Below are 24,675 nucleotides of genomic sequence, written 5' to 3' on the forward strand. Positions count from 1 at the left end.
AGATGTGCAGGGCAGCTGATCGATGTTTCTCTCTCATCGATGTTTCTAACTCTCTATCTCTCTCCCTTCCTCTCTGTAAAAAATCAATAAAATATATTAAAAAAAAAAAGAATGCATAAATAAGAGGAACAAATCAATGTGTGTTCTCTCTCTCTCTCTCTCTCCCTTTTCCCCCTCTCTCTAAAAATCAATCAATCAATAAAATTGTTTAAAAAGTAAGAAAACTGATTCAATATGGGAAGATGAAAAAGTTCTGAAGCTGGATGATGGTGATGGTTGCACAACAGTTGAAGGTACTTAATGGCATTGAACTGTACACACAAAACAGTTAAAATGGTAAATTTTATGTGGTGTATATTTTACAATTAAAAAATGTGGTTTTTTTTTAAAAAAAAGGTAACTGAGGTTTAAAGAAGCAAAGTTTGCCAAAGTCATAAAGTCAATCAGACTGTCAAATTCTAGCCCAGGTCCTAGACCAAGCCTTAGTCTCCTCTGTAAAATGGACTTTTGTAAGGATTAGATTAAATAATGAATGGGGATATGGTGAATTAACAGACATGTATTATGTGAGTAGAAAGTTTTCCCTAGAAGTCAGGTAACGGGATTACCACAAACTTTTAATAGCATGTGAATCAGAATGTCAGAGTAGGAAAAACTTCATATAAAGACCAAGCATTAAGTCCAAACCTTAATTTCACAGGACATTTGGGGGTTGCAAATTTAACCACTTAGAAGGGTCATAGAAGTGACCTAAATGGTGAAGCTGCTCAGGAGTAAGATGACAAAATTGAGAAAATGATAAACTGGGACCTGCATGGGGAATGCTCCTGATGGGGAATTTCGGCCCAAATTTTCAAGAGAAATGAAAATCGAGAATTGTGAAATCTCCCAATCATTAAACATTGACAACCTGAAAAATATTAAATACTATGCCAGCATACCCAACTCCCCCAGGTAAGTCCATGTGAAGATGTGGTCCACAGATTGCCAATTTATAGTGTCTGATCTACTTTAAGTAGAAACCGAGGCCCAAAGATGTTAAGGGCACCCAGACTTTCTTCTAAACAGGCTTAAGAATTCAGTTCCACCCTAGCTGGTTTGGCTCAGTGGATAGAGCCTCGGCCTGCAGACTGAAGGGTCCCAGGTTCGATTCTAGTCAAGGGCACATGCCTGGGTTGGGGGCTCCATCCCCAGGAGTTGGGCATGCGGGAGGCAGCCGATCAATAATTCTCTCTCATTGATGATGTTTCTATCTCTCTCTCCCTCTCTCTTCCTCTCTGAAATTAATAAAATTGTATTTTTAAAAATATATATATATTTATTTAAAAAAAGAAATTCAGTTCCAACTTGCAATTTGATTTTTTTATAAATTTTTTTTTATTAAAGTATAGTTGGTATATAATCTTATATTGGCTATATTAGTTTCAGGTGCGTAGTGATTCGATATTTTTATACCTTACAATGTGATCACCCCAATCAATAAGTCTAGTAACTGCTAGTAGCACTTAGCATTCCTTCTGAATATAAAACCTTGGGATCCCAAACCCTGGGAGGTCTGTCAATTTAATGCTCAGGCATAGGTGAGACATCATGTTAGGAAGGCAGAGAAGGAAGCAATGAAAAGGAATGAAAAAGAAGTCCTTGGTGTCCTTAATCATGCCCCATTTGGGAAACACTACTGTCAGCAAATGGGTCAGAGATCAAAGCAGGTATGGGGGTGGTAGGTGGCTCCTATCACTGTCTGCGGCCAGATGGCACTGCTCATCTTGGGTCCTTCCCACACTCCTGCCAGTGCCAGAGATCAAAACTCAACCTTCTCCAGCATTCTGTGACCTGCATCTTTAATGCCAAGATCAAAGGGGAACTTTTATCCAAGCTGTAAAAGGGAAACCAAGAGGCAACTTAATGCTATCTCTGCCTCCTCAGTACTTCCTGAGGGGATTAAGGGCACTCCTTTAAAAGGATTCCTCAGAGAAACACATTTGAACCAAGGCCTGGTGCCTGCACCAGCTCCAAGGGCACAGTGGCTCCTGCAGAATATGTGCCAGTGGAGCAACTCAAGATTAGACAGACAACACGACCAAATGACAAGTGCTTGGAAAGACCACAGAAACTATGATCACGGGGAAAAATCCATCTGATTATAGGTATACCAGAGGTATAGGTGCATGAAATTCATGCACAGGTAAGGTCCCTAGGCCTAGCCAGTGATCAGGGCCAGGGCCTTCCTTCGCTCTGCGCCACCCCCTGGTGGTCAGCGCCCATCATAGTGAGTGATCAAACTCCTGGTCTCCCGGTCGAACTCCAGAGGGGACACTTTGCATATTAGCCTTTTATATATATATAGAGAGAGACTGGCAAAAGTCACCTTAAATCCAAGTATTCTAAACCACAAAATTTTCAACCTGGAATTCAGAAAGCATCAAGTCCAAACCCATATGTAGAAACAAACCAATAAAGCCAAAGTGATTTCCACCCAGGCCACACAGTGGATCAGTGGCAGTGTTAGGACTAAGCATAGGCTGCTGACTCCTGTTCTGTGCTCCTTCCTCAATGCCCACCCCACATGTGAGGCCCAGAGGAGACAGCAATTTCCCACACATGGGACTGGTGGCAGAGTCTACCCCTCCTGCCCAATTCCACTACTAGATATAAATCCAAGAAAACAGAAAACACAAAAACTAGCACACTTATGTTCACAGCAATGTTATTCATAATAGCAAAAAAGTGGAAACAACCCTAATACACATCAATGGATAAATAAAAGGATAAAAAGAATGTGGTCTAGCCATACAATGAAATATTATTTGGCTATAAAAAGAAATGAAATACTGCCTTAGCCAGTTTGGTTCAGTGGATGGAGCGCAGGCTTGCAGACCGAAGGGTCCCGGGTTCGATTCCAGTCAAGGGCACGTACCTCGGTTGCAGGCTCCTCTCTGGGCCGGGGCCCTGGTCAGAGCTCGTGCAGGAGTCAACCAAACGATGTGTTTCTCTCACATCAATGTTTCTCTCTGTCTTTCCCTCTCTCTTCCACTCTCTCTAAATCAATGGAAAAATATCCTCAGATGAGGATTTAAAAAAAGAGAAATGGAATAAAGTACTAATAAATGCTTCAACATTAATTACCTTTTGAAAACATTATGCTATGTTTTTTAAAAAATCCAGATACTAGCCCTGACTGGTTTGGCTCCGTGGATAGAGTGCCAGCCTGCGGACTGAAGGGTCCCGGGTTTGATTCCCCAATCAAAGGCACATGCTCAGATTGTGGGCTCAATCTTCAGTAGGGACCTGCAGGAGGCAGCCAATCAATGGTTCTCTCTCTCTCTTTTTTTTTTTTAATATTTTATTGATTTTTTACAGAGCGGAAGGGAGATGGAGAAGGATAGAGAGTCAGAAACATTGATGAGTGAGAAACATCGATCAGCTGCCTCCTGCACACTCCCTACTGGGGATATGCCTGCAACCAAGGTACATGCCCTTGGCCGGAATCGAACCTGGGACCTTTCAGTCCACAGACCGATGCTCTATCCACTGAGCCAAACCGGTTAGGGCAATGGTTCTCTCTCATCATTGATGTTTCTATCTCTCTCTCCCTTCCTCTCTGAAATCAATAAAAATATATATTTTTTTAAAAGCCAGATACTAAACACCACATATTGTATGATTTCATTTATATAGAATAACCAGAATAGGCAAATCTATACAGATAGAAAGTAAATTAGTGGTTGTGGAGAACAGGGGAGGGGTTGTGTGGGAAGTGACTGCTAATGGGGTTTTTTGGGTGATGAAAATGTTCTAGAAGATAGTGGTAAAGGTTGCACAACTTTGTGAATCTACTAAAAACCACCAAACTGTAGACTTTAAAAGGGCAAATTTTATGGTAAATGAATAATATCCAATAAAAAAGGAAAAAGATAAAACCCAAAATAGCATGAACAATGATATATGTGAGAGTACACAGAATTTTATTCTCCAAATGGAGGTTTCTAGGCTCCTGAGATACCTACAAATGTACTCAATGGACATTTCACAAGTTCCACCATAATAACGTTCCCAAAAGCAGATTCCATATGCTCAATATTTCCATAAAGAGTGAGATGAGCCTGCCTCTCACCTCAGACCCAGCTAGCTCACCTTGGCATCCTGTAACTTTAGAGTCTAAACCAGCCGTGGGCAAACTACGGCCCGCGGGCTGGATCCGGCCGGTTTGAAATGAATAAAACTAAAAAAAAAAAAAAGACCGTACCCTTTTATGTAATGATGTTTACTTTGAATTTATATTAGTTCACACAAACACTCCATCCATGCTTTTGTTCCGGCCCTCCGGTCCAGTTTAAGAACCCACTGTGGCCCTCGAGTCAAAAAGTTTGCCCACCCCTGGTCTAAACCCAGGGCAGGAGGAAGGCAGGAACACCAGAGAGAACTTCAGTTTATACCAACCATCCCCTATGGTGGGAGAACTCTTGTCCTGCAGGTTCAAGAAACACCCAATGTGCTAACACACAACTGGGAGGTGGCAGCCTCCTTGAGGAAGAAGAGCCATTCACTTCAAAAAGGGAGGGAAAAGGCCATAAATACTACCACTTCAAACTTGCACCTACAACCCTAACCTCCAAAACAAAGGAACAAGCCTGTTCCCACGGTCACTGACTCCACTAGCTCAGTTCCTCTTTGGCTGTACGACTTGCCTCCGAAACCCACACACCCCAAAGCAGATCCACTCGCTTATGTCCCCAATGGTTGTGAAACACCCTGTGTATAAGAGGGTGTGGGGACTGTTCTGACTCCCCAGTAAGTGCCTGACACAGACCAAACTCAAGTCTATCTGCGACTCCACTTGGCCTATTGCACAGACTCCCTTAACAAACTTACTTCCACACCTTTTCATTATTGAATCAAACTTGAAGTTTCTCGTGTGCACCCTTTGCACTGGCCTCTGTGGGTCGTTGTGTACATTACATCCTCAGTTTCTTTTCTTTATTAATATTTTATTGAATTTTTACAGAGAGGAAGGGAGAGGAATAGAGAGTTAGAAACATCGATGAGAGAGAAACATCGATCAGCTGCCTCCTGCACACTCCCTACTGGGGATGTGCCCGCAACCAAGGTACATGCCCTTGACCGGAATCGAACCTGGGACCCTTGAGTCCGCAGGCCGACTCTCTATCCGCTGAGTCAAACCGGTTAGGGCCACCCTCAGTTTCTTTACATCAGTTACTATATTCACAGCACTTAACACTATCTGGCATTATCTTGCTCATGTATTTGTTTACTTGTTCTCTCTCTCCTCGGACTAGAAAAGCGCCACAAGGGTGGACCTTGAACCTCTAACTCACAACCACATCCCTAGGCCTGGGCACAGAGCAGGCACACAAATATTTGTTGATTATATAAATGTGTTCCAGAAACATGGATTGCTAACTTACTACCTCTTTAAAACCTCTGAACAGGGCAGGGGTCTCCCATGCAATTCTATAAATGCCACTTTATTGAACTTCTCCCTATGGCAAGAGAGGGTGTGCCTTTTCCTGTGACGTTCTTACAACATGCTTGATCCGAATGCGGTCCAGGGAAAAATGGGTTTCAACAGGCCACTTTGGGGGTTTTCCCCACTCGTGATTCAGCCTGAGATTTGACAGCACAAGGCTGAGAAACCTCTTTTACCCGGCCTCTGAGGTTCCAAAGAAGGAATCTCTCATTAAACAAAAAGGATAAATTACCGGCTGGTTAACAGAAGGAAGGAAACTTTGTTATCAGCCAATAACCTACCCTTGTTGGGAGAAAACCAACACCAGAGAATTTAAACAAGAATGTTCCTTTGTTAAAGGCAGATACCACTCCCTTTTCTCCGTGTCTTCCTTTGCATTCACTCTCAGGATATTATCAGCTAAGGAAGCAGCATACAGGAAGACCTAGAAAATCACTCTGGATTAAATGACTTAAATCTTGGTTCTGTCTGCTTGTTCTTGACAAGCAGAGTATGAACCGAGCCTCTGGGGGAAAGGCCATTGCTTCCGAGATCTACTTCCAGGATTTTGCACAAGGAGCCAAGTTCTGACCCACTTTCCAGGCACCCTGCACACCTAACCACACACAGGCGGCACCCTAACGAGCTCCATCCTGTAACCTTCCCCCGAACAGCTGCGTTGGCCCCTGCAGGCACAGCCAAGAGGGCCAGTATAGTGTTTTTGTTTTTTTAAAACGTAGGACAGACCACCTCCATCAGAGTCACTGGAGTGCTTATAAAACTGCGAATTCCTGGGCATCGCCTAGCCCTAGGGAATTAGAATCTTCAGGAGTGGGGCTCCGGAAACTATTTTCAACATGCCTCCCTCCCCCCAACCCCCCGCCCCCCAAACAACGGGATAAAAGCTTCCCCGGAAAAGCAGAGAGTTGACAGAAAGAAGACAGGAAAAATAATCAGGGAAGGGTCTGGGGGTGGAAGGTGGGGGTGGGGATGGGGTGGGAAAGGGCAAGCTCGGGGTAACCACAGTCGAGACGGGTGCGCGGAGAACAGGCGAGAGTCGAGGACGGGCTCTGGAAAGGGTCTGACACCGGCTTTAGGCTGGGAGGCTGGTCAGAGCCGAGGTCGCTTCCACGGACTGGTCAGGAGGGTGGGGAGGCGGAGACAGCAGGATCTGGACGTGAGAGGGAGGAGCAAAGGCGGGAATAATGGGGGGCTCTTCAGAGGGGTCAGGGCTGGGAAGTGAAAATTGGGAAATGGGGGTCACAGAAAGCGGAGACCAAAGCAGGAATAGGAACCAGCAGAGGCGGTCGCCGAGACCTTTCCTCCGACCCAATGCCTCCCTCAAAACTCCAGGCCCTGACAAGCCTGAGTGCGGGGCCACGGCCGGGGAAGGGGAACTTTGGGGGAGACAAGCCCAGTCAGGGACACCCCTCAAGCCTGAGCTAGGGGGTCCGGAGGTGGCTCGGGGCAGGCATGGAGTGCCGGAAGATCCTGGGATCCCCCGGAGAACCCGGCTCCAGCTCCGGCTCCCGGAGTCTCCTTCACTCACCATCGCTGCCGCCATCTTGGATCCACGTGTCGGCGTGATGACGTCAGCGGAAGTGGTGTTTCCCCGATTATGGAGTTCAATTCTGCGCGGTGCCGCTCAACTTCAGTCGCTCCCGTAGTTGCGGTATGGAGGGGCAAAGCCGACTTAGCTCCTGATCCGTAGCCTGGTCTGGGCAGTCAAGTCGCTGATTAGGGGAAGAGAGCGTACGGCAGAACTTGGGGAGCCATATTAGCTCCTGGCAGAGACAGCTACTCCCTCTTCCCCACTGCATTGTGGGTAATGAGGGTTGTGCCTAAACGCACAGGTTCTTGGGGCACCATCTTTACTAATGGCCAGAGAACCGTTGCCAGGGTTACCTGAGGCCTTGATTTAGGTGAGAGGCGGATACCAGGATTCCAAGAGCAGGGTTCTACTCTGAGAATAATTTGTAATTATGCATTTAATTACTTGCTTGACTATTCTATATTCTCTCCAATAGACTGTAATACCTAAAAGCTAGGAGCCTGTTTATTATTAAACCTCACTCCATGTTCATCTGTAAAATGGGGAGGGGAATATTGTAATACTTTCATCATAGTTTTGTGATGAGGAGCTAATGACATAATGTTACATAGTTGTCTTTATACTCTTATGTATTTTCCTTCAGGCATATAGAAGGTGCCCAATACAATGCACTATGTATTTGTTAAAGGAATGAATGAAAAGCAAGTTATTTAGTGGAGGAAGACATCTTTGAATGTGGACTTCACCATGTGTTAGGTAAGTGTGTGACTCTTGTTACCGGAAAGGTGACCTGGCCCTGAGTGGGTTCTTGACTTTGCGCAGGAAAGATTTCACAGCAGGAATCCAGGTGATTTTTAAAGGATGTTTATTAAAGCTGGTAACAGTGAAACAAGGAAGGGCCTAGGATAGAAGAAGCAACAATAGAGGGAGTAACTAGGCGGGGAAATGAGCCTGGGCTGGGCTGCTTTGGCTCACTAGGAAGTCAGAGAAAAGGGGGCAATGGGGCCAAGGTCAAGGGTTAGCTGGGGAGGAGCAGTCGCTGCCCATTGCTTCCTGGTTGCAAGCCTCCTGGGGTCCCTTAGAGTGTAGGACAGTGATGGCGAACCTATGACACGCATGTCAGAGGTGACACGCGAACTCATTTTTTTGGTTGATTTTTTTTGTTAAATGGCATTTAAATATATAAAATAAATATCAAAAATATAAATCTTTGTTTTACTATGGTTGCAAATATCAAAAAATTTCTATATGTGACACAGCACCAGAGTTAAGTTAGGGTTTTTCAAAATGCTGACACGCCGAGCTCAAAAGGTTCGCCTTCACTGGTGTAGGAGATGCATGTCTGTGGGGAAGAAGAAGGGGCTGGGAAAGGCTGGACATACTCATGGGAGGGAGAGGGAGTGCGCTGGGACCTTCAGTTTGAGGGGTTTTTTTAAGGCTGGGAGTTAAGGGGAGGTCTAATAAATTATTCATTAGTTTTAGGCTGATGTGCCAAAATGAGATTTATTCCCTTAACTTCATCTGCCCTTGGGTATGGTTGGCAAATAAATGGCACTTGGATTTCTGCTCTCTATCTCCCTGAGTAGAAATGAGCACCATTGTGATGGATTGTCCAGAAAGATGGTTGCCAACAAGTCCTCCCATTTTTTCATGAGCATGCTGTTTTTCCCTTCAAGAGGCAGATTTTATTTATCCTCCCTTTGAATCTGGCTGGTCATATCACTTGTTTTGACCAATAGAATGTGGTACAAACAACTGCCAGTTCTGGGTCTTAGCCTTAAGAGGCTTGGCAGCTTCTGCGGCTATCATCTTGGATCTAAGGAAGTATGGCTACCCTGCTGGAGAGCCACATGGAAAGGGAGGGAGGCCAGCCATCTCCTCAAGACATCTAGAAACTCCAGCTGAGCACTAGAATTGTGAATGAAGTCATCTTGGACATCCCAACCCCAGCTGACCTGCCAGCTGAATGCAACCACATCCGTCACTATGTACAGTAGAAAAACTGTCCAGCTGAGCACAGTTGGTCTAGATTTTGGAGTGGTTTCTCATGAGCAATTGATCATTGAAACACACATCCATTAACTCTCTCATCCACACAACCATCCTGAAGAATAGCTGAACAGATATTATTCCCAAGGGGAAGAAAGCTTGAACGACTAGGAGAACTTACCTGGAATCTCATCACTAGTAAGTCATAGATTCCAAACTTGCAACAAGTTCTCCTGGATCTTGAATCCTGGGTGTTTTCTACCCTTTCTGGATGCTTGAAGAGGGATGAATAATAAGGGGGAAAGCTTCACAAATGGCTTATTCTTCTTCAGTATTTCCATTTTCCCCCTCCTCATACTTTTTGTTTTCCCCCAAGGGTTTTCACATTCCCATCTCTTTCGGTAACATACACCAGAATCCTGGAACTTGGTGGCCTGAGGTCAGATCCCATCCCTACCTCTCACTAGCTCCATCACATGGTAAGTTTCTTTTTTTTTCCTTAAAAAACTTTTTTATTGTGGTAAAATATACATCACATACAATTTATCATTTTAATTGCTTTTTTTTTTAAAGATATTTTCAGACAAATAGACATGGTTTTTTTAATTAAAATATGTTTTTATTGATTTCAGAGAGAGGAAGGGAGAGTGAGACAAATAGAAACATCCATGAGAGAGACATTGATTGGCTGCCTCCCGCACACTCCCTACTAGGGATAGAGCTCACCTAGGCATGTGCCCTGACTGGGAATTGAACAGACAACCTTCTGGTACATGGGGCAATGCTCAACAAAGTGACCTTGGCTGGGTATCTCAGTTGGTTAGAGCATTGTCCTGATATGCCAAGGTTGTGGCTTTGATCCCCAGTCAGGACACATACAAGTATCAACCAGCGAATGCATAAATGAATGGAACAATAAATCTCTCTCTCTCTCTTCCTCCCTCTCTCCACTTCCTTTCTCTCTAAAATCAATTTTAAAACATTTTATATTTAAAACTTATCACTTCCTAATCATTTTACTACATCTTACTCTTGAGTTGTTTACATCTATTTTATGTGTAATACTGCTAGATGGTGTATTGCTGCATATTCCTTTCCAGCTCTGTGTTCAGCGGTGTCGGGTTGGTAGCAGAGCCAACTTATCCATTAACACAGTAGGCACAGTACAGAAGGCCCATCATACTTTTAGGTGCCACAAAAATGTTCAAAAGAAATTTTTTTAAATCAGAAGGAAAAAATGTCTTCATATATGAATATATTCATCTTGATATCAATGTAGTTGTCAACTATAATTTCTAATTAATTTAATATATTTATAAATAGAATATATATTTTATGAAGGAAGGTTCCAACAAAAGCAAAAGTGCCAAAGGCCCATGAATATCATAATACAGTTCTGGTTGCTAGTTTGAAATTGGCCATGTTGAGACTGTTTATAACACCAAAATCAACAAAGCTACAAATCAGGACTTGAATTATTGTTTCGCTATTAAAATTTTTCTGTAAAGGGTCACATAGTAAATATTTTAGGCTTTGAAGACCATGTTACTGGGTCACAACCCAGCTCTGCCTGTGTCACAAAAACCACTACAGACAATAAGTAATGGTGTGGCTGTGTCGCAATAAAATGTAGTTTGCCAAACCCAGGTCTAGACTTAGGTTAGGTGATGGAGCCAATGTTAATAACGCAGATAAAAACATTAAGTGTGTTGTGTCTATAGCTGTTACATTGTGATTAGCACAAAATTGTGACAGTATTGGAAACTCTTACCTTATTCAGCAAAGAAGTTGCTCATATCATCTACTAAGGAGTGAAAACATGCATACTTCATTATTTCATTTTCATCTTATTCATGAGTATAAATGAAACTATTAACCGACATTGATGTCGGAACTAAACTTGGAGAGGGTATGTTGTCAAGCAAGTTACCTCTGTAGGTGACTGAAGTTTAATCCTGTGGGGAAATCCTGGGAAACAGCACAAAACACAAACTTCACAGTTATCCCAACCAAGAGACAAGAGAGCTGGAGTGTTTATTTGTACACCAACTCCCAAAAGTCATTAGTTGAGCCAAGAGACAAGAGAGCTGGAGTACTTATTTGTACACCAACTCCCAAAAGTCACTAGTTGAGGACTGATCCCAGAGGGCATTAATTTCTTAGCACTTTTGGCCTTCTTGGAATGCTGGCAGCTGAGGGGTGTGTGTGTGTGTGTGTGTGTGTGTGTGTGTGTGTGTTTGTTTGTTTTTTGGTGGTGTTGTAGGTTTTTTTTTTTCAGTTTTAGAGAAAGAGCCCTCAGGCACAGTGATGCAGATAATGACAGCTAAAAGTCTAGGCCACTTTAAGGGATACTGACAGTGCATGCCACACTCTCTGAGGTACAAGTCCAGAGGATCATCCTAGCTGTATGGTAGCTATGCCTCAAATATCTTGAGATCCAGGCACCATCTGGCTTTGCCATCCCTAGAGTTAATTCATTTTCCTCAGCGTCCAAGATGGCAGCTAGAGCTCCAGCCTTCACATGCACATTCTAGACAGCATGATGGAGGAAGAGATGAAAAATAAGGGGCAAAGAGTCCACATCTTTTAAGAAAGCATCCTGGAAGGTGCTATACCACACTTCCACTTACAACCCATTGATCAGAATGTAATTACATGACCACACTTTGCTGCAAAAGGGAGTGGGAAATGTAGCATTCATTCTGAGTGGTCACATGCCCCTGATAAAAATTCTGTTTCTCCAGAAGAAGGGGGAACATGGAGGTGGGGATAACTAGCAGTCATTGCCAACCTTCAAAAGGGAAGGATGCAAACAGAATGTAAATCAATATAGTCTTATGTCAGATATACTGACATGAGGACAGACACATGACAAAATTGAGGGCCCAGGTTGGGGAATAAGGAGGCAGTTTTTTCAAATCACAGGAGAAACAAGTGCTTTCTCTATATTTATACTTAAAGCCACAGCTAGAGGCTATATTGAAGCAAGTCATTAACATGGGGCACCTTCCAGGGGAGAACTGCATATAGAGTCCCAAAGAATTGGTGGCTCAAAATTTATCCCCATGTTTTGTTTTATTTATTTATTTACTAGACCTTATGTTTTAGAGCAGTTTTAGATTTACAGAAAAATGAGTGGAAAGTACAAAGTTCTCATATACCCCCTCACCCAGCCCCTAGTTTCCCCTATTATTAACATCTTGCCTTAATAAGGTATATACGGTACAACTAATGAGCCAATATTGATACAATATTATTAACTAAAGTCCATAGTTTACATTAGTGTTCAATCTGTGCTGTACATTCTATAAGTTTTAACAGATATATAATGATATGTACCTACCATTAAGAGTATCATACAGAATAGTTTCACCTCCCTAAAAATCCCCTATGCTCTACCTATTCATCCTATCCCTCCTCCCCACCAAATCCCTGGCAATTGCTGGTTTTTAATGGTCTCGATAGTTTTACTTTTTCCAGAATGTCATATATTTGGAATATACAGCATGCAGCCTTTTCAGATTGGCTTCTTTCACTCGGCAATATGCAGTTAAGGTTCTTCCATTTTTTTTTTCCTTTTTAAAAAAAAATGTTTTTATTGATTTTTAGAGAGGGGAAGGGAGAGGGAGAGAGAGATAGAAACATCAATGTGAGAGAGAAGCATCAATCAGTTGCCTCCTGCACGCCCCCTACTGGAGATTGAGCCTGCAACCCAGGCATGTGCCCTGATCAGGATTCGAACTGGTGATCTCTTAGGTGCATGGGTTGATGATCAACCACTGAGCAACACTGGCCAGGCTTCCATGTCTTGATAGCTTATTTCTTTTTATATGAATGTACTACAGTTTGTTTATCCATTCACCTGTTTTTTAAAAAAAATTATTTTATTTATTAATTTGAGAGAGAGAGGAAGGGCAGCGGGAGAGAGAGAAACATTGGTTTGTTCTACTTATTTATGCATTCATTGATTGATTCTGTGTACTGACCGCGATCGAACCCACAACCTTGGCTTATCCAGATGATACTCTAGCCCACTGAGCTACTGGGCCAGGGCTATCCATTCACCTATTGAAGGATATCTTAGTTACTTCCAAGTTTTGACAATTATAAATAAAGCTACTACAAACATTAGTATGTTTTTGTATGGGTATTTGCATTGCTGAATTGTATAGTAAGAATATATTTAGTTTTATAAGAAACTGTCAAATATTTTCCAAAGTGGCTGCTCCATTTTGCATTCCCACCAGCAATGAATGAGATTTTCTGTGTGTGTGTTTTTTTTCACATCCTTACAGGTATTTGGTGTTGTCAGTGTTTTAGATTTTGGCCATTCTAATAGGTGGGTAGTGATATCCATTGTTGTTTTAATTTGCACTTCTCTGATGACATAAGATGTGGAGCATCTTTTCATATGCTTATTTGCCATCTGTGTATCTTCTTTTGTGAGGCATCTGTTCAGCTCATTTACCCATTTTTTAGTTAGAGTTGTTTTCTTATTATTGAGTTTTAAGAGTTCTTTGTATATTTTGGATATCAGTCCTTTATCAGATAGGTGTTTTGCAAATAGGTTCTCCTATGTCAGAACTGGTCTTTTCATTTTCATTTCTCTGTCTTTCTTAGATCAGCTTTTTAATTTTAACCAAGTCCAATTTGTCAGTTTTTTCTTTCATGGATCATGCTTTTGGTGTTCTATCCCCATGTTTTCACCTGTCTTTTCTGTGACCAGAGGGAAATATCAGAGTGTAGGGCAGTGTAAACTGATAGAACAGGAGGGCATGAGTTGACTCCTGGATCTTGTCCATTTAGCAATAGGCTCCAATTCTTGAAATCATGTTTCAGTCAGCTATTTCTGTAATAATGCTATGTAACAAAACAACCCTAAAACTTAAAGGCTTATAATATTAAGCATGTATTCCTCTCTCACATGTCCACAGGTCAGCTGGAGTTAGTTGATTGAAGCTGGGATTAGCTGAATTTAACTCCAAGCTGCAGGTTGGATCCACATCTGCACCACATGTCATTCATCTTTCTTGGACCATGTTCTTTTCAGGGCAAAAGGCTGGAGGGGAAGCCAGCCCCACAAGCACATTGTAAGCCTTTGCTTACAACACGTCTTCTAATATCCCATTGGCTAAAGCAAGTCTCATGCCAAGCTCAATATTAGTGGTGTAGAGAAGTGTACTCCTCCTATGGATTACTGAACAGCAATTCAATGTACCACAATCATGAATGCAGATTCCTATCACAGAGCCCTGTGCTCTGCTTCAGATACCCAAAGACACATCCCAAACAAGAAAACAAGAGAAAAATTGAATTACCAACTAGGTAAGTTGAAACACTGATAGCTTTATTTTCCACTGTTCTTATATCCAGTTTCTAAGGTTAAGACTCTGTGCTACTCAGGGGTACAGAATCAGTTCAGTATAGGGTTCCATGGGACCCTGGTGGGTGCTATGATGTGGATCCTTCAAGGAATGCAGTAATATAGAAAGGTATCATTTGTGCCCATTCCACTGTCACCTCTTCTCATTGCTCCCCTCACAACAAAAGCTGACTTTCAACTGTGACAACATGCCTCCTTGTCTTCTCTGCTTCCTTCCCAGGTCTCCCTCCCGTCCCCCCAGAGCTTCCCACGCAGGGAACCAGATACCTCGCAGCAGCCCCATCTCCAGACCCCAGGATTCCTGCAACGGTGGGTACCATCTTAGCAACCACAGTAGCTGCTTGGCCGTGGGAAATGCTCCCAATGCTGTAGAGATCCACCAGCTCGTGTAGCAATGTGGCTTGGCCAGACAGTCAGGGTCCCAGAGCATGAAAAGTCATTCCTGTCATCCTGGCAGACCCAGCCTCTTGGAAACCCATCCAGAGTCCCAGTGCCAGTGTGGTAGGCAGAATATTGCCCCCCTTCCCTCCCCCCCACCCCCACAAAGGTCCATATCCTAATCCCCAGAACTTGTGAAGATGTTACCTTATATGGCAAAAGGGACTTCACAGATGTGATAAGGATCTTGAGATGATTAGTCTGGATTATTCAAGTGGGTCCAGTGTAATTACAGGGGCCCTTATAAGTGAGAGAGGGCAGCCGGAGACTCAGAGGCCGAGATATGATGACTGAAGTAGTTTGGAGTGAAGAGCAGGAAGGAACTGTGCAGCCTCTAGAAGCTGGAAAAGGCAAGGACACAGATTCTCCCCCGGTGCCCGCAAAAGGCAGGTGGCCCTGCCCACCCGTTTCACACTTCTGGTCTCTGGACTGTAAGATAATAAATCTGTGTTGTTTCAAGCCACCAAGTTGGTGGTAATTTGTTGCAGCAGCAAGAGGAAACTAACACAGTCAGCAACTATTTGGGGCAGTTTGCATATCATACTCCACTTCTCTGTACTACTGGTTTCGGGGAGGGGCCTTCCCCATTTCTGACTTGTCCAGCAAAAAGGCAAATAGATATTCAGGAACTAGAAGAAAGGCTGACCTGTCAGTAGCCTTTAGCATTTCTATCTTTTATTTAAATATTTCATTATTTTTAAAGTTTTCTGTTCAAACCAAAGCTGTAACTGGAATCCAAATGTCCCAGGCAACAGAAATATAACTTGGGGTCTCCTGAGAATGGCAGATTGTGGATTGCTAGAGTCAGAAAGAGAGTGTCCAGTCCAGCCCACCCACTTGACAGATGAGGAACCGAGGCTGGAGTGAGGGTGGGTGTCTGGGAGTGAGAAGGGTGAGCAGACATCTAGCAGATGGCGCTGGTGAACCTCACAGGCACCGCCTCAGAGCCTGGCCCTGCCGTGGTCCCCCATCACGGCTGCTGCTGGTACTGGCTCTCCGTGGCCGTGTAGAAGTCGTCCAGCACACTCTGGATGTATTCGAAGGTGGGCCGCTCCTCGGGGCGGTTCTTCCAGCAGCGCGTCATGATGTTGTAGAGCTCCTCGGGGCAGTGCTCTGGCCGGGGCATGCGGTATCCACGCTCCAGCGCCCGGATCACCTCAGGGTTTGTCATGCCTGAGAAGGAGCCATGGAATTAAAAAGGGAGGGATTGGCGATGGGAGTCCAGGGGAGGCAGACAAAGTTGCCTCCCCAGCAGCCATCACTCCCCACCTCCTGTGGGAGCTCTGCCTCTCTGACTGCGAAATCCATAGACTCCCCTGAGTGAGGGCAGGGGCATGGCACCCAGTTTTGGCCAATGGAAGCCGAGGGGGAGTCTCCAGGGAGACTTCCAGGCAAGGTTTTCCTCCCTGATAGAGACTTTAGAGGACACACACTTACTCCTTCCTTCGGGCACTGTGAGACCGTGTGATCCTTGGAGCTGCAGCAGCCCTCTACCATGTGAGGAAGACAGTCATGGACAAACTAACCCAGAGTCCTGAGAGCTGCTGAGCGGCTGAACTAACTAGTCACCAATGTCAGACTCGTTATGGGAGCAATAACTTACTTATTGTTTCTACCACTCCTTAGTCTGTCATTCTGTTACTTGCAGCTTAATGCATCCTAATGGATACAGGGTGTCATAGCCATTCCTGGTTTTCCCTGGCATACCCTCAAGACAAAACAGTTAGGTGGCTAGACTCGATGCACCCTATATGTGAATGGGACCATTTCCTTATTTAATTGAATTTGTTAGTTATCTTTAAGAACAACCATTTAACTGACTATGGCCCTCAATTTTATATCACCAGTCTTGAACTCCAAACTTATATATCCAAGTGCTTTCTTGAACATCTTTACCTGGATGTCTACTAGTCACCTCAAATTTAATGGGGCTAAGACAGAATTCTTTAATTTCTATCCATAGACTATTGCCCACCTAGTTGCTCCATTAAAACCAGGAGAATCATCCTTGATTCTTCTCTCTCCCTCACCTTCCACATCTGCAACTCACATCTTCTTTTGGAATGTAGCATCAACCCATCAGCTTATATCTCTGTTGCTATCGCCACTGCTGCAGCTTCCACTTGTCCCAGCCCCAAATCCACTCTCCATGCTGAACCACGCATCACTTAACCATGAGAAGATGCCCCCTCCCAGCTTCCACATGCTTAGACTAACATCCACTCACTCTTGACCATGACCATGGGCCCTGCTGGATCTGGCCCCTGCCAACCTCATCATCTACCATCTGCTCTCATTCCTGGTCTCCAGCTGCCTGGCTTCCTTGCTATCCTCAGGCACACTTCAGGCCCTATAAACTAGCAGTGCTTTCTGCCTGAAATCTTTTCCCCAGATCCTCACTCAGCTGTTTTTCAGCTCAAATATGACCTGCTCTGACAGGTACTCCCTGTCCACAGGAGCTCCAGGTCACTCACTCTTACATGCCTCTGCTTCATTTTCTCAGCAGTGATCTCCTTGGGAGTGTGTGTCTGTTTAGTGTGTGCTCAGGCTAGACTGTGAGCTCCTTACAAGCAGGGGCCTCGTCTCTTACTGTATCCTTAGTGCCTAACGCACGGAAGGAACTTGAGAAATACAATGGAATGAGCGATGTCTATATCTTTTGTTCCTAACCTTCACAACCACTTGTACAAGGTAGATGTCATTACCGGATAGGGTACCTATATTTTTTTACAGGTGAAAACACTGGGATAAAAGTGAAGTGAATTTGTCAAAATGTAATAGTTGATGGGGACACCATTCAAATTCAGGACAGTTTATAAAAACAATCAGAGACTCTTTTTATCTGCCTTGTCCCCTCTTCCCAGTGTTTTGGCATGGAGCCATTCCAACCAAAAAGGAACCGAGCACAACAGTACTTACTGAGCCCTAGGCAATCTGTATGTCACGTGTATCTTTATACACCCTGTGTTCTACTCAGTCTAGGGTGCTGCCCGCAGGCGTGTAGGTAAACATCTATTCCACAAACAGATACGAAGCACCCACTATGTGGCGGGCACAGAGGTAGGCAGTGCAGATACACCAGTGAGGAACACAGACATGATTTCTGGCCTCACGGAGCTCAGAGTCTGATGGGGAAAATATTAAACAAACACATAGTTATCAATTGTGATGAACACTATGAAGGAAACAGTGTAGCGTGTTTTGAATGAGAAGCACGGGGGACGTGTGGGACTTTGGATGACTGGATGGTGGGATGCCACATACAGTGAAGCTGGAGATGTAGACAGGGGCTGGATCATGCAAGACCTGCAGGCATAATTAGAAGTTTGGGATTTTGTCCTAATTATGGTGGGAGACCATGAAAGAGTTAGAGATGGAGAAGGGACAAGATCTGAGTCACAGTTTTAGAAAACTCGTTCTGGCTGCACGTAGAGAATGGCCTACAGGAGAGAGGGGAGAAGCAGGATGCTGGTTAGGCAGGCACTGTACCATCGAGGTGAGAGGTGATGTTGGCCAGGATGAGCATGGAGGCCGTGGAGTTAGAAGGGGAAGACTTGGGATGTGTTTTGGAGTCAAATACCAGAACCTCTGACTGTTTGGATGTGATATGGAGTGAAAGAAAAGGAAGGATGGAGGGAGCCCGCAGATTTCAGGCTTAAGAAACTGGGTGGATGGTGGTGCCTTTAACTGAGATGGAGCAGGTGAGGGGAGGTTGGGAGGAGGATGAAGAACTCAGTCTGAATGGACATTGACAAGAGAAGAAAGCCAGACTGGGCCCTGGAAGCAGCCCAAGCTGAGGCCCCCTTCACTACCTGGGTATGGGATCCGGCCGTAGGTGACGATCTCCATCAGCAGGATGCCAAAGGACCAGACGTCCGACTTGATGGTGAAGGAGCCAAAGTTGATGGCTTCAGGAGCTGTCCACTTGATGGGGAACTTGGCCCCTGCAGAGTTGGAAAGGGTGGAGTCAGGGAGGGTCTGGAGAGCAGGGGGCTGGGTTTCTGCTAGGGTGAGGGAACAGGACAGCACAGTTGCCCACATCTGCCCCCTGCAGACCTGCAGTTTCCCTAAATCTAAATCTGGCCTCTAGAAGCAAGGAACATCCATGCTGAGGACAGATGGCTAAAGTGGGGAGGAGTGGGCAGAGGGTCTGGGGTGTGGCCGGGGAGCCAACTCCCCAGGACCACCTTGTTAATTCAGTGGTTACCCCAGCAACCTACAACTCCTGAAGAGTGGAGTCCTAGAGGTCACAGAAGGTTCAGACAGCAGGACTGCAGGGGCCTTGAGTCCAGGTTGCAGCGAATGCCTTCGCACCCTGGTGCCGGGCAGTGGGAGAAGGGAAGAGTTTGGCCTTGGCCTCTGCTTCCCACCAGTCGCTGGGTGTCTCCCTTCTACTCTTCCTCTCCTTCCCCCTCGTCGGGGATGGGTTTAGTTAACCTTTGGTTACTGATTTCCATCTTAATTCCATTGTAGTTGAGAATATGCTCTATAAGAATACATGTCCTTTGAAGTTTGATGAGACCTGCTTTATGGCTGAGTACATGGTCAAGTTTTGAAAATGCTCTGTTTTTTTTTTTTTCTCTCCATTTCTTCCCTCCTTGACATTGAGAGAATTTTCTTTATTCCTGGTTATCCTCTCCTGTTTTAGAGATTATACATTCTACTCTTAGTCTTTTAGTGGTTGCCCTTAGTTTAGATTGTTTTTATTGTGTCCTAACAAACATGAAATAAAGTGCACAAATCCTTCATATACAACTAGATGCATTGTTGACATGTATAGACCTTGTAATCCCCACTCAGATCAAGATAGAGAACACTTTCAGCATCTCCGTGGCTCCCTCCTGCCCGCCCCCACCCCAGTCAGTACCACCCCCATCCCAGGTAAGCACTATTCTGACCTCTACCGCCATAAATGAGTTTTGCCTGTTTTTTTCTTTAACGATTTTATTGAGCTGTATACACAGGTCATGCAATTTACCCAGTTAAAGTATGCAATTCATTGGTTTTTAGTATGTTCACAAAGTTGTGAATTTTAGAATATTTTTATCATATCTGCCCCCCCTCAAAAAAAAACCCATACCAGGCACTCCCCATTTCTTTCCAACTTCCCATCCCAGCCCTAGGCAATCATTAATCTACTTTCTTTATAGATTTGCTTGTTCTGGACATTTCATATAGATCAGTGGTTCTCAACCTTCTGGCCCTTTAAATACAGTTCCTCATGTTGTGACCCAACCATAAAATTATTTTCGTTGCTACTTCATAACTGTAATGTTGCTACTGTTATGAATCGTAATGTAAATATCTGATATGCAGGATGGTCTTAGGCGACCCCTGTAAAAGGGTCGTTCAACCGCCAAAGGGGTTGTGACCCACAGGTTGAGAACCGCTGGTATAGATGGACTCATATAATATGTTACCTTTGTATCTGCCTTCTTTCACTAACATGATGCTTGGAAAGTTTATCCATGAGTAGCATGTACCTCATTCCTTTATGAATGATATTCCATTGTATGGGTAGACCACATTTTGTTTATCTGTTTATCAGTTGATGGACATTTGGTTTGCATCTGCTTTTTGGCTGTTACAAATAATGATTCTATGAACTTTCACACATGAGTTTGCTTGTTTCTGAATTTTATATAAATGGAATCGTCCAACATCTACTTTCTTGGTCCGATTTCTTTCATTTTGATATTATATCTATGAGAGTCAACCACTTTGTTGCATGTAGCATTGGTTTGTAATTTTTCATTGCTGCAAACATTATATTGTATGAATATACCACAAGTTACAAATTAATTCTTCTGTTTATAGATATTTGGATTCCTCTGTTTTTATCTATTATCCATAAAGTTGATCTTATGCTTAATTTCAACATGCACACACCTAACTTAATCTACATCAGAGTCTCTGGGTGACTGAAGGCCAGGACATTACATCCAGAAGGACTCTGTCAAGTTTAATAAGACATAGCTAAAACTGGGGTGGACCTTTGCGTTTTACTGATCACTTTCACAGGCTCAACTCTCACCACTCACCACCAACCCAGGTGGGCCCCACGGGTCCCTTGGCAGCATCCCCTACCTTCCCGGGCCGTGTACTCGTTGTCCTCGATGACCCTCGCCAGGCCGAAGTCAGCAATCTTACACACCAGGGTCGCAGAGACCAGGATGTTGGCGGCTCGGAGGTCTCGGTGAATGTAGTTCCTCTGCTCGATGAAGGCCATGCCTTCCGAAATCTCCACCCAAAACAGAGATACCCTCATCCTCAGATCTGGCCCAGCCCAAGATGAGTCCCACCCAAAGGCAGAAGAGGAGTGTCCAAGTGTGAAAAAAAAAAAAACAGGAAAAGAAGTGTTCCAGCTCCTTCTTTTTGTGTGGGAGAGTCCTAAGCTCAGACTGGCATTTCTCTGTCTACCCGTCCAGGTTGGGAGGATCCTCAGGGCCTGAGTTAGTGTGGGGCTTCTCCAGGGTTCCAGAACTTTCAGAGAGCACTTTGAGGAGAAGCAATGGCATTATTCTCCGGGACCTGTATACCCACACCAGGATACTAGGAAGAGCTTTCCTTCCCGACCCTCTTTCTGGGGACAATCTAGGCTCACATCATATTCTGCTGTATCTCTCTTATTTAAAAATACATTTTTATTGATTTCAGAGAGGAAGGGAGAGAGGGAAACATCAATGCTGAGAAAGAATCATTGATTGGCCACCTCTTGCCTCCCATGGGGGATCAAGCCCATAACCCAGGCATGTGCCCTGACTGGAAATCGAACCATGATCTCAAGGTTTATAGGTTGAGGCTCAACCACTGAGCCACGCCAGCTGGGCTCTGCTGTATCTCTTATGCCTTCTTTATCCCCAAACCTCAGTAGAAAAAAATAATTTGTTCACAGATATCTACTGAGTGTCTTGGGGGTGCCAGACATGTCACTTGAATAGGTGCTAAGTCAGGCAAAACCCCTGTAGGTGGTATTAAGTACCATAAAGAAAGGATAAAGAGGGTAACAGGAGAGGAAACCCAGAGGGCTTTTTGGATTGAGTGGTCATGGAAAGCTGCTTTGAGGAGGTGAAATTTATGTGAAGATCTCAGTGATGATAGTGTGACAAATAAGAATGTTCCTGGCAGAAATAACATCATGTGCAAAGGCCTGGAGGTAGGAATGAGCTTGGATGTTTGTGGAACAGGTCGCTGAGAAGTTGCCACAGGGACCGTGGGGAGTTGAGAGAGACATGGCTGATTGTGAAGGACCTGGTAGGAGGCTAGGAGAGGAGGTTGGACTGTATTCTGAGTGTGATGTGAAGATAGTAGAAGGCTTCGAGGAGGAATGTGATGTTGTCTGATGTATATTTTAATGTCATCATGGCTGCCGAGTGAATAATAGACTGTGTTAAGGATTCTTATTCACAACGGTGCCTGGACGTTTCTGATGGAAAAATGTAGGATTTTTCCTTAGAGACATCTTTTACATAGAATGGTTTGTGCATTAACCCGTATAAAGAGGTTTATTATTAACCCTCAGACACCCACTAAACAGCACTTACAATTTACAAGCTGGCCTTCGAGCTCCTTGAGTCAGGTGCTCTCACAATGTGTGTTTTACAGAGGAGGGACACTTTCCAGCTCATACCACCAAGAAAATTCTGAATGTCAGACTCAAACCAGTCTGTGGGTGTTCAACCCCAGTGCACCATGCTGCCTCTAGTTACTGCAGATCCCCAGTGCCCTGGAAGACTGAAGCTGGGTGCAATCTGGTGAGATTATTTGGAGGGGAGAGGGGGCCTGGCCAGACAGACCAAACCAATGCACCAGCCTGCTCAAGGTTGGAGGAAAAGTGGGCAGTGCACTTACAGGAAGTGGACAGGAGGGGGCACCCATGACTATTGAAACTGAGGTCTGAGGCTGCAGACTTTCCAACAAAAACTCCAGACTTTTAAATTTTGTTTGGGGTAGCCTGTCAGGGGGTCAGGTAAGACAGGTCTTGCCTGGGGAGTGTGGGAAATGTATAAGGAGTCCTTAGAGGCACAGTTAACAACAGTTATTACCTTAATGGCAGACATTGTAGCTTATTCATGTACTAGTGGCCCGGTGCACAAATTTGTGCACATTAAAAGGAAATTAATTAGAAGAAATATTTTAATATCACTATTTGCCTTTTCTCTATAATAGAAGTGTCAACCAAATTCATGAGCGACAATGACAGATCGAAACACACGCATGGGATTGGCACCAGCGAGAGCTTTATATGTATCACACATGCGCGAGTCAACTTAACCTTTTATATGTATAGAATAAACTTGCTTAATTAGACCTGCTTTCTGACTTAGCTAAACTTGTTCCAGCCCAGTGAAGCACCCCATCTTCTCTTTCAGGTAATTGTCAGCAACACAGCAGTAAATATCAACACGAAGCAGATCATTATTGTAGATCACACAGGGAGAACAAAGGGTAAAACATTTAACTGCAGCAGTGTTTAACTATATTCTGCGCAGTGAGAAAACCTGGGGGCATTTTCAAGGTCCACCATTTCTTACTTCTTTTCAATTGGGTCAAGTTTCTAAGCTTTCTAAATCTCCATTTTCTGGCTAATGAAAAAAAAAAAAGGATTCCACCAAGTCTTCTATCTACCTACTCCAGGAATTCTTTGAGGAGCAAATGAGATGAGGCACAGGAAAACGCTTCACAGACATTTGGTTAAAGTGTAAAATGTTTGCACCTGGCTATAAAGCAAGCCTTGTGTTCCTGGGCTAAAGAAACTGCAAGGAGACTAGTCGCTAGGGAGAGGAAGCCAGGCATTGCTATGTGACGTCATTACCTGGACGGACTTAGCATATTAGTCTTTTATATAAATAGATTATAAGATGATACTTAACAAATAGTACTTACTCTCTGCTTTAGGGAAGGCACTATTGTGATCAGCCGTGTTTCACAGGTGAGAATGCTGGAAGCCAGAGAAATAAGTAACAGGACTGGAACTCCAACAGCCATGCTCAGGGTCCATGCACTTAGCCATTATTCTACCTGAATTTTTGGCCGTCTATTTGGCACAGAGCAGGTACTAATGCTGGTAGTTACCACTGGCAGACAGTCATGCTATTGATTTTCACATGAGCTCAGTGAGGCAGGTGGGACAAAACCCACAAAACCCTGCGTGCCTCTGGAACTGGACCAGTTCACTCTGAGCCCCATCAAGCTACTCCAACCTTGTATGCCTCACATTTCGTCTCTATAAAATGGGGACAACAATAGAACCTGCCTGTGAGGGCTTCTGTGAGGATTAACCCTGTAACCCTCATCAAGAACTAAGAATGGTCTCTAGCATGTTAAGTATTTACTACAATGGTGACAATTAGTGCTCCCTGTTGAGGAAAATGGCACTCAAAGAGGTTACACAACTTGCTCAAAGCTACGCAGGCAGAGCTGGGATCAAACCCAAAATGCTATGCAACTCCTAAGTCCAATACACAAAGTGTTGCTTTTCAAGGTTTTGTTAACTGAATGAATTAAGGGATAGGTTTACTGGGCTCAGGGCTGGTCTGAGAATCGGGGGTGGATTAGGTGGTGAGATTTCATAACCACCAAATGGGCTGCCACAATGTCAGGCACTGGAACTTGGGTTTCTTCCAAGGAATCACAGAATCAGAGTGGGAAGCGCCTGTAGGATATTCTCCCTCTTTAAACTGGATCCTACTGATACCTCAAGGTAGCCAGGGTGGGGCAGGGGTGTGTGGGGGGAAGAGGGACAAAAGAAAGGCCACGCCCTGACCGGTTTGGCTCGGTGGATGGAGCGTCGGCCTACGTTCTGGGGGGGTCCTGGGTTCGATTCTGGTCGAGGGCATGTGCCTT

General features: G+C 44.3%; 2 protein-coding genes and 1 long non-coding RNA gene across 9 annotated transcripts in view; 1 reads left to right on the plus strand and 2 right to left on the minus strand.

Annotated features, from left to right (window-relative positions):
* The window catches only part of TM9SF4 (transmembrane 9 superfamily protein member 4), a 53,833-nt gene extending 46,576 nt beyond the window's left edge, over positions 1–7,257 (minus strand). The window contains exon 1 of the mRNA XM_005879828.2: positions 7,017–7,257. Within this exon, the coding sequence (XP_005879890.1) occupies positions 7,017–7,031 (15 nt within the window). The 5' untranslated portion in view covers positions 7,032–7,257. The remainder of the gene's footprint in view (positions 1–7,016) is intronic.
* On the plus strand, positions 7,067–15,288 carry LOC102257659. Of its 2 annotated transcripts, none has more exons than XR_001364714.1 (5): positions 7,067–7,139; positions 7,663–7,775; positions 9,385–9,487; positions 13,943–14,333; positions 14,612–15,288. It is a non-coding gene; the product is annotated as an uncharacterized LOC102257659 (long non-coding RNA). The 2 variants fall into 2 exon arrangements; XR_001364713.1 differs by lacking the exon at positions 7,067–7,139 and adding an exon at positions 7,302–7,389.
* Positions 14,335–24,675, minus strand: part of HCK (HCK proto-oncogene, Src family tyrosine kinase) — a 34,673-nt gene continuing 24,332 nt past the window's right edge. For all 6 annotated transcript variants that reach the window (XM_014550671.1, XM_014550672.1, XM_005879825.2 and 3 more), the window contains 3 exons: positions 20,917–21,070; positions 18,642–18,773; positions 14,335–16,002 (listed from right to left, as the gene is read on the minus strand). In XM_014550671.1, coding sequence (XP_014406157.1) covers positions 15,800–16,002; positions 18,642–18,773; positions 20,917–21,070 — 489 coding nt within the window. In that variant the 3' untranslated portion in view covers positions 14,335–15,799. The remainder of the gene's footprint in view (positions 16,003–18,641; positions 18,774–20,916; positions 21,071–24,675) is intronic.

The sequence above is a fragment of the Myotis brandtii genome, unplaced genomic scaffold (assembly GCF_000412655.1).
Source record: "Myotis brandtii unplaced genomic scaffold, ASM41265v1 scaffold61, whole genome shotgun sequence".
NCBI lineage: Eukaryota > Metazoa > Chordata > Mammalia > Chiroptera > Vespertilionidae > Myotis > Myotis brandtii.